Genomic DNA, 10,210 nt, shown 5'->3' with positions numbered 1-10,210 from the left:
AAAAAAAAGTATTTAGTCAGCCACCAATTGTGCAAGTTCTCCCACTTAAAAAGATGAGAGGGGCCTGTAATTTTCATCATAGGTACACGTCAACTATGACAGACAAAATGAGAAAAGAAAATCCAGAAAATCACATTGTATGATTTTTAATGAATTTATTTGCAAATTATGGTGGAAAATAAGTATTTGGTCAATAACAAAAGTTTCTCAATACTTTGTTATATACCCTTTGTTAGCAATGACACAGGTCAAACGTTTTCTGTAAGTCTTCACAAGGTTTTCACACACTGTTGCTGGTATTTTGGCCCATTCCTCCATGCAGATCTCCTCTAGAGCAGTGATGTTTTGGGGCTGTAGCTGGGCAACACGGACTTTCAACTCCCTCCAAAAATTTTCTATGGGGTTGAGATCTGGAGACTGGCTAGGCCACTCCAGGACCTTGAAATGCTTCTTACGAAGCCACTCCTTCGTTGCCCGGGCGGTGTGTTTGGGATCATTGTCATGCTGAAAGACCCAGCCACGTTTCATCTTCAATGCCCTTGCTGATGGAAGGAGGTTTTCACTCAAAATCTCACGATACATGGCCCCATTCATTCTTTCCTTTACACGGATCAGTCGTCCTGGTCCCTTTGCAGAAAAAACAGCCCCAAAGCATGATGTTTCCACCCCATGCTTCACAGTAGGTATGGTGTTCTTTGGATGCAACTCAGCATTCTTTGTCCTCCAAACACGACGAGTTGAGTTTTTTACCAAAAAGTTCTATTTTGGTTTCATCTGACCATATGACATTCTCCCAATCCTCTTCTGGATCATCCAAATGCACTCTAGCAAACTTCAGATGGGCCTGGACATGTACTGGCTTAAGCAGGGGACAAGTCTTGCACTGCAGAATTTGAGTCCCTGGCGGCGTAGTGTGTTACTGATGGTGGCTTTGTTACTTTGGTCCCAGCTCTCTGCAGGTCATTCACTAGTGTGGTTCTGGGATTTTTGCTCACCGTTCTTGTGATCATTTTGACCCCACGGGGTGAGATCTTGCGTGGAGCCCCAGATCGAGGGGAGATTATCAGTGGTCTTGTGTGTCTTCCATTTCCTAATAATTGCTCCCACAGTTGATTTCTTCAAACCAAGCTGCTTACCTATTGCAGATTCAGTCTTCCCAGCCTGGTGCAGGTCTACAATTTTGTTTCTGGTGTCCTTTGACAGCTCTTTGGTCTTGGCCATAGTGGAGTTTGGAGTGTGACTGTTTGAGGTTGTGGACAGGTGTCTTTTATACTGATAACAAGTTCAAACAGGTGCCATTAATACAGGTAACGAGTGGAGGACAGAGGAGCCTCTTAAAGAAGAAGTTACAGGTCTGTGAGAGCCAGAAATCTTGCTTGTTTGTAGGTGACCAAATACTTATTTTCCACCATAATTTGCAAATAAATTCATAAAAAATCCTACAATGTGATTTTCTGGATTTTTATTCTCAATTTGTCTGTCATAGTTGACGTGTACCTATGATGAAAATTACAGGCCTCTCTCATCTTTTTAAGTGGGAGAACTTGCACAATTGGTGTCTGACTAAATACTTTTTTTCCCCACTGTATCTATGATGACAACACTGAGATGAGTAATGTCAGTGTATTGTTACATGAAAGAAGCAATTACAACAACAAAACAGTATAACATAACTATGTCAAACAAAATTGTAGACCTGCACCAGGCTGGGAAGACTGAATCTGCAATCGGTATGCAGCTTGGTTTGAAGAAATCAACTGTGGGAGCAATTGTTAGGAAATGGAAGACATACAAGACCACTGATAATCTCCCTCGATCTGGGTCTCCACCAAGATCTCACCCCGTGGGTCAAAATGATCACAAGAACAATGAGCAAAAATCCCAGAACCACACGGGGGGACCTAGTGAATGACCTGCAGAGAGCTGGGACCAAAGTAACAAAGCCTACCATCAGTAACACACTACGCCGCCAGGGACTCAAATCCTGCAGTGCCAGACGTGTCCCCCTGCTTAAGCCAGTACATGTCCAGGCCCGTCTGAAGTCTGCTAGAGTGCATTTGGATGATCCAGAAGAGGATTGGGAGAATGTCATATGGTCAGATGAAACCAAAATAGAACTTTATGGTAAAACTCAACTCGTCGTGTTTGGAGGACAAAGAATGCTGAGTTGCATCCAAAGAACACCATACCTACTGTGAAGCATGGGGGTGGAAACATCATGCTTTGGGGCTGTTTTTCTGCAAAGGGACCAGGACGACTGATCCGTAAAGGAAAGAATGAATGGGGCCATGTATCGTGAGATTTTAGTGAAAACCTCCTTCCATCAGCAAGGGCATTGAAGATGAAACGTGGCTGGGTCTTTCAGCATGACAATGATCCCAAACACACCGCCCGGCAACGAAGGAGTGGCTCGTAAGAAGCATTTCGGTCCTGGAGTGGCCTAGCCAGTCTCCAGATCTCAACCCCATAGAAAATCTTTGGAGGGAGTTGAAAGTCCGTGTTGCCCAGCGACAGCCCCAAAACATCACTGCTCTAGAGGAGATCTGCATGGAGGAATGGGCCAAAATACCAGCAACAGTGTGTGAAAACCTTGTGAAAGACTTACAGAAAACGTTTGACCTGTGTCATTGCCAACAAAGGGTATATAACAAAGTATTGAGAAACTTTTGTTATTGACCAAATACTTATTTTCCACCATAATTTGCAAATAAATTCATTAAAAATACTACAATGTGATTTTCTGGAAAAAAAAATCTCATTTTGTCTGTCATAGTTGACGTGTACCTATGATGAAAATTACAGGCCTCTCTCATCTTTTTAAGTGGGAGAACTTGCACAATTGGTGGCTGACTAAATACTTTTTTCCCCCACTGTACATGTGGTGTTGATGCAGAATGATTTGGATGGATTGGAATGGAATGACTTGGAGAAGGCATAAGAAGGCATAAGCTTGTTTTATAAAAGACATTGTAGTCATTTAGGGTTGTATATTCCAAATACCAAAGTCTGTGGTTGTTTCATATTATTTAATGATAAAAAGTACGTATTCTAAAAGTACATTTTGAGGACGTCATGGATCATTCTATATGTTGTTTAACATCACCTTCTAGTGGCTCAATTGGGACACAACGTCTTCAACAAGTGCAGTAAAGTTGAAATGCACAATAATGCGTGATATCAGATAACTTCCAGGTCTAACTCAATGGTGTATTGTAGTAGTTCATGGTGAAATGTAAGAATATGCAATTATGGATAAAACTTTAATGTTCAGTAATAAACCATTTGTAAGGCATTTACAGTTTGCTCACCATTTATTAATCATTACTGACAGATTTGTTAAATGTTAGTCAGCTAGGTATTTTCACATTTATAAATAACTACTAAATGCTTTAATGATTCATAGTGTCAGATTGCTGCCAGGTCAGGGGTCATGCCAGAGCAGCTCTCAGATGCTGTTGAGTCTGAATGAATATAGAAATTGGGTACCACTTTATAATAACACCTTGTAATAAAGAATATTTAATGGATTGAGAAATAGTTTATTAATTTATTCATAATTACTCCCACATTTGTGTTACTAAGCTAGTTGTTCACACATTTATAAATAACTTTTATAGTATGTAATAATATCACTCGTAAGATGTTTAATAAATGTCCTTGTAAACCATTTACCAATCATTGGTAAAGTTGTGTTGAAGTCCCTAAAGCGAGGTCTATTCATCCTTAATAAACGTTGAGTGACCAGTGTAATTTCTCACAAAAAGATGGACATGCCATTGGTAGACATTCCAGCATTACCTGATGCTCCTTAAGGTCTCAAAATGACCTAGAACATATCAATGGTTAAACAATAAGCACACAACACAGAGGATGTTAAGGAAATATATGAACATTTTATTCCAAAACAGTCACACTGTTGAAGTAGTGTGCTGAAAGAAGTAACATGTTCTGTCTGAAAATGCTAACATTTGTGTTTGTTGGCAGTGACTACTTAAACCAAAGGGTGGATTGTAGTCACTCATTAGAGCAGTTCATAGACTGCTTGCAGGGTAAGGGAACCAATATCTAAATACATCATTTAACTGAACATTATGTTTAAAGGGTTACTCCCTTTAATACACTACAAGTGAAGTTGTCCAAATTCTTATGACTTCTTCAAATGGGGGGACTAGATACATAAGGTGTTCTAATTTATGTATGAAAATAACCTCAAATAAAAGGTGGCATTCTATAATGTCGCCTCATATTAAACTTTTGATGTCAAATCCAAAAATGATTTGTACATGGTACAGGCTCTAAAGAAGTTAACTCAGCCATCTACACAGCCATCGGCAACGCAGCCAAGGAGTACAAAACTAAACTTAATAATGGGAAACATAGTAATAGCTTACATAGAACAGATCTACCACTTCTTAGACCTGCTTTCAATGAGAATGACAGCTCTATAACTCATATTTCTATGTGAATTTGGACAGGTCACCCAAAAAGTTACATATTGAAGCTTTAAATAGTAAATATTTTCTTCATAATTTATCATTAAACACACATTTATATATAGTAAGCTTGTTATTCACACATTTATAAACAACTTTTGTAGTGTTCATACCCAGTATGTTGAGGTTGAAGTGTTTGCTGCGGTCTCCTGCGCTGTTGTGTTTAATAATTAATTTATATAGTAATTATTTATAAATGTGAAAATACCTAGCTTACTAACATTTAACAAATGTGGGAGTAATGATTAATTCATGGTGAGCAAACTGTAAATGCCTTACAAATGGTTTATTACTGAACACTATAAAGTGTTACCCATGATTGCATATTCTTGCATTTTACCCTCAACTACTTACACAATACACCATTGACATAGACTTGGACGTTATCTTGTATCATGCATTATTGTACATTTCAACTCTACCACACTTGATGAAGGCGTTGTGTCCCAATTTAGCCACTAGAGGGAGATGTTAAACAACATATAGAATGAATCTTGACGTCCTCGGAATGTACTATTAGAATACTTACTTTCTATCATTAAATAACATGGAACAACCACAGACTTTGGTATTTGGAATATACAACCCTAAATGACTACAATGTCTTTTATAAAACAAGTTTATGCCTTCATATGCCTTCTCCAAGTCATCCCATTCCAATCCATCCAAATCATTCTGCAACAACACCACATGTATCTATGATGACAACACTGAGATGAATAATGTCAGTGTATTGTTACATGAACAAACAATTACAACAAATGTATTACAAAACATATCAAACCTATGTGTGTCATATTTAGGAATAAAAACATAGGAACTATGAACATCGTAACTTCAGAGTTAAAATATGTTTAGCTGTCACTTTGAACCATGGATAAAATAAAGCATAAATTATTGGATTAATTAAGGAATTAAAAAGTGGCAGAAAGCTGATGATAAATGATGATAAATGGTCAATGAAAATAAAAAATATATACAAATAAAATGGAATCCAACAACTTAGAAAGCTGAAAACAACAATAGCTAGAGTTTTTGCTGCTTTTCTCTCTGACTTATTTGCCTGTACAGTTTTAACACCAGACACACTGGCAGCCTCTTTTGAAAATACCTTTTTGGCCTGTGATCTGGCCACCACAAATATTTTACAATAAAGTGTTATAATAATAGAGCACGGGACAACCATTGTAATTACAAAGTCAAGGATAAAACTCCACATAAATACTTCAACAAATAAACATTCATTCAAACACCTACTGGGTACCTGTACATTTACAAATATTTTGACAATAGCAGCATCGTATATGATGCAACAACACCAGTTAATAGATATACAATACATAATTCTTGTTATTGTTATTTTAGAGTGGTACATTAAGGGATCACACACAGCAACATAACGGTCAATAGATATCAAGACCAAATTGCCCAGAGATAAAGAAGCACATAAACAACTGATATAGAAATAAAACCCACAGAAATATTCCCCAAAATCCCAGCATGGTTCCATTAATGCTACAGTCGTTACTGGTATCACAATCAGTCCCACCAGGAGATCTGACACAGACAGAGAGAGGATGAGCAGGTTGGTTGGAGTGTGGAGCTGCTTGAAGTGAGAGATGGAGATGATCACCAGTATGTTCAAAAATACTGTAACTGCTGAAAACAATGAGAAGAAGATGTACAGTGTTATGTAGATAGATGTCGATAGCAAAGCCTTTCTGCAAGAAGAGTTTCTGTCTTGAAAACAGTATTGAACATCTTCCTGTGTCTCCATTTGTAATAAAGGATCAAAATGCTGAGGTCCTGCTCCTGCTTGGTCCTGTGTGTGACCCTGTCAGGTCAGCCTTCTGACAAACTCTGAGCTATGCCTCTCTATTTATCCCTGAATGACTGACAGACACTCCCCTCCCCTTAGACTCTCTGCACACACACACACACACACACACACACACACACACACACACACACACACACACACACACACACACACACACACACACACACACACACACACACACACACACACACACACACACACAAGCCCACAAATGAACAAAAGGTTGGATAAACAAATTATTTGTCAAAACATTATGTAATGTATTACAAGTTTGTATGTTGCTATGGCCACCTAGCCTGTCCTTCACTCTTACTGATAGTTAGAGATGAGAGAAAAAGGTACGTTTTATCAACTGAGGATTTAAATGGGGAAAATATAGTATGGGTGATGATTTGGTCACCCAAAGGCTATTTTACATGGGAAATAGGATAAATGTTCAAGACTAACTGTTTTGATTGATGTCAGTGCTCAGATTGGACCATAATCCACAACCTCAGGAGACATAGCCTCGGAAGCCGAGACTCCAAACAGAGGTTGCGTTTCTGATAAATGTTCTGACTTGCAACAAGCTAGCTATCATAAGACACAAAACTAACGGTGAGTGTAAGCAGCCAGCCAGCCCTCCCCTCCAAACCCCATCCTTAAACTCCTCCATCCTTCCAGTCGAGAGAACGAAACAAGATTTGGAAGGAAGGCCTTGAGAAACTACAGGACAGATCACAGCATATGTCATTTGGACAGTGCATAAGAAAATTGATAGTCAGGCAGTTAATGAGATGGCATATCTTTAAGGTGGATGCACTAATGGCATTCCATAGGAACATTACATAGACTTGTAAAAATGTCCATCTAAACTGAATTATGAAGTAATTATTCAGGTTGATGGAGACAGTCACATTGTGGGGACACATAATATTTGGCAGACATCACCCTACAGTATTCTGACCCAGTCATCCCCTTGATGTTTTTCAGCCAGCCTGCTACCTTGAGAGTAATGCCCCATGTAACCTCTCACCATTACCAATAATAGGGGAGGTTAGCAGTTTTGGGGAGGTATGATCTTTGACCCTCTGTAACTTTCTCACTCATCACCCTGAGGACCAACCTGTATAGTCTACCACACCCTCTCTCATTAGCACCACCAGCTGAAGAGAGTTTTCTCTCTGTCTAATTGTGTTCCCCGTACCCTGTGTGAACTTGTCCATTACCTTTGTGTGATTATTCTGATGAAGGCCATTGAAGGCTGAAACGTTTACCTCTTAACCTTGCTTAAATAAAACAAATCATTTTTAATGGCGAGGAAGTGTTGTGCCTTTTCCTTTGCAATGATGATTACATTTTTTGCACCTCGACTCACGTTGGTTGAGCACCCTCCTCTTCTTTCGATACAGTCATTATTTCTCAGCTTCATCAAGGTTGTCAATCATTTGATTAGATTTTTATTTTAATAAATCTAGTTAGACACTGTTCTGTCAGATTCCAGAGGGTCCTGTTTGCGCTACGATACCATATACTTTATTGTCCATTTACATGGAAACTCATTTGGAGACATCAGCATAGAAATACACAAACACAACCCAATATATTACACGACGTACGGAAAACTGGAACGTTTGTACACAAGTCACACATTAACATATTCACATATTGGAAACATGCAGGGCTCTGTCATAATGACACTTATATCACTCTACCAATGAAAGGTGTCAACCACACACTCAAATACATCTACTACATTTATATATATATATATATATATATATATATATTTTGTACTTTTATTTCTACAGGGTGGGTCACCATTGAGACCAGGGTCTCATTTGCAAGGAAGCCCTGTGAACATGAACATACAATAAATACAACAATATTAATCAAAACAAACACAATTCTCAAAAACTGGCAGCAGGTAGCCTAGCGGTTAAAATGTTGGGCCAATAATCGAAAGGTTGCTGGTTCGAGTCCACGAGCCAACTATGTGAAAAATCTGTTAACGTGCCCTGGAGCAAGGCACTTAACCCTAATTGTTCTTGTAAGTCGCTCTGGATAAGAGCGTCTGTTAAATGACAGACCAAAAAAATATGATTTCACCTCTGCATGATTGCTAAAGAGCATATTACATCAGCAAAACTCAACCTGTTACTGGGACTATATTGTCTCTACTGTGTAAGTGAACAACTCTTCAATGATATTAGTTCGACTTGTTTAAGTTTCTCACATCGAGGGTCCTGTTATTAGTTGTAGTAATCAAGGTCAATTTACCAACAGGGGTACCCCATTGATTTTGTTAGGCACTCTAACTCAGATATCATATTCAAAACTGCAAACATTTCTCTTCACCCTAAGACAAAATTAGTAGAATTGCAGGAAATTAGCTGTAAAACTGCAAAGAAATATTCTCAGCCCCATGGCAAAATGAGTAGAATTGCAGGAAACTTGCTTTAAAACTGCAACATTTTCTTTACTTCCCATGGCAAAATGTGTAGAATTGCAAGAATTTACAGTGCATTCGGAAAGTATTCAGACCCCTTGACTTTTTTCACATTTAGTTACGTTACAGCCTTATTTTAAAATTGATTAAATTGTTTTCCCCCCCTCATCAATCTACACACAATACCCCATAATGACAAAGCAAAAACAGGATTTTATAAAAAAAAATAAATTTATGAAAATATAGAAATAGAAATATCACATTTCCATCAGTATTCAGACTCTTTACTCAGTACTTTGTTGAAGCTCCTTTGGCAGCGATTACAGCCTCGAGTCTTCTTGGGTATGACGCTACAAGCTTGGCACACCTGTATTTGGGGAGTTTCTCCCATTCTTCTCTGCAGATCCTCTCAAGCTCTGTCAGGTTGGATAGGGAGAATCGCTGCACAGCTATTTTCAAGTCTCTCCAGAGATGTTAGATCGGGTTCAAGTCTGGGGTCTGGCTGGGCCACTCAAGGACATTCAGAGACTTGTCCCAAAGCCACTCCTGCGTTGTCTTGGCTGTGTGCTTAGGTTCGTTATCCTGTTGGTAGGTGAATATTCGCCCCAGTCTGAGGTCCTGAGCGCTCTGGAGCAGGTTTTCATCAAGGATCGCTCTGTACTTTGCTCCGTTCATCTTTCCCTTGATCCTGACAGCTGAGTTCCAGAAATCAGACAGGGCAGCTATTCTGAAGTTGCCCATACCTGCATTTCCAGCTGTCTCTTCAGATGTAGAAGAGATACTGTAGTATGTGATCAGCTGAAGTGTGTATATGCACACTAAAAACAAATGGTTCTACAGGGTGCCAGATAAGGGGTCTTTGTCTTGTAACCATAGCGGATCCCTTTTTGGTGCTATATGGAACCATTTTTGAATATGGAATTTTTTAAAATATTTTTTTGACCTGGAGCCAGTGGGTTTGGCGAAGAAAATGTAGTGAACCCTGTTCTCAACCAGCTTGTAGGGCATGTTTTGACAATAGATTTAGAAGTGGATATGAAAAAAAACAGCACTTGAACCTGATTGGTCAACTCCCCCAGCCCTCCTGCCCAATTAACATAATATGTATGATTTTGGGTTGCTGCAGATCAGTGTTGTGGCACTCTAACTTTGCCCATTCAGAGGGCTGGAAGAAAACTCAAAATCAGTCACCAAAGTTGTTGTACAAAAGTCAGGAATTCAATTAGTGAGGGATTAATATAGCACTATTCCTGTCAGTAGAGTCCTTGAATATTAGGAATATGTAAATACAAAAGTTTCAATGTAAAAAGGTTCAAAAGCAAGAATTTCGTAAAAATGTGCTTAACCAGGCGGTTGATACAGTGCTTTGGGAAATTATTCAGACCCGTTGACTTTTTCCACATTTTGTTAGGTTACAGCCTTATTCTCAAATGGATTAAATAAATGTTT

General features: G+C 38.8%; 1 protein-coding gene across 1 annotated transcript; it reads right to left on the bottom strand.

Moving 5' to 3' along the window:
* Positions 1-5,473: 5,473 nt before the first annotated feature.
* Positions 5,474-9,510, bottom strand: LOC121554895 (trace amine-associated receptor 6-like; the record flags this gene model as incomplete). The annotated part of the gene is made up of 3 exons (XM_045214416.1): positions 9,505-9,510; positions 5,758-6,327; positions 5,474-5,556 (listed from the first exon to the last, which is right to left on the bottom strand). Coding segments are annotated over exons 1-3 (659 nt in total), but the record flags the coding sequence as incomplete, so codon positions are not given.
* Between the last annotated feature and the right edge of the window lie 700 nt (positions 9,511-10,210).

The sequence above is a fragment of the Coregonus clupeaformis genome, unplaced genomic scaffold (genome assembly GCF_020615455.1).
Source record: "Coregonus clupeaformis isolate EN_2021a unplaced genomic scaffold, ASM2061545v1 scaf0253, whole genome shotgun sequence".
Classification (NCBI taxonomy): domain Eukaryota; kingdom Metazoa; phylum Chordata; class Actinopteri; order Salmoniformes; family Salmonidae; genus Coregonus; species Coregonus clupeaformis.
This window is presented reverse-complemented; position numbering and strand designations above follow the sequence as displayed.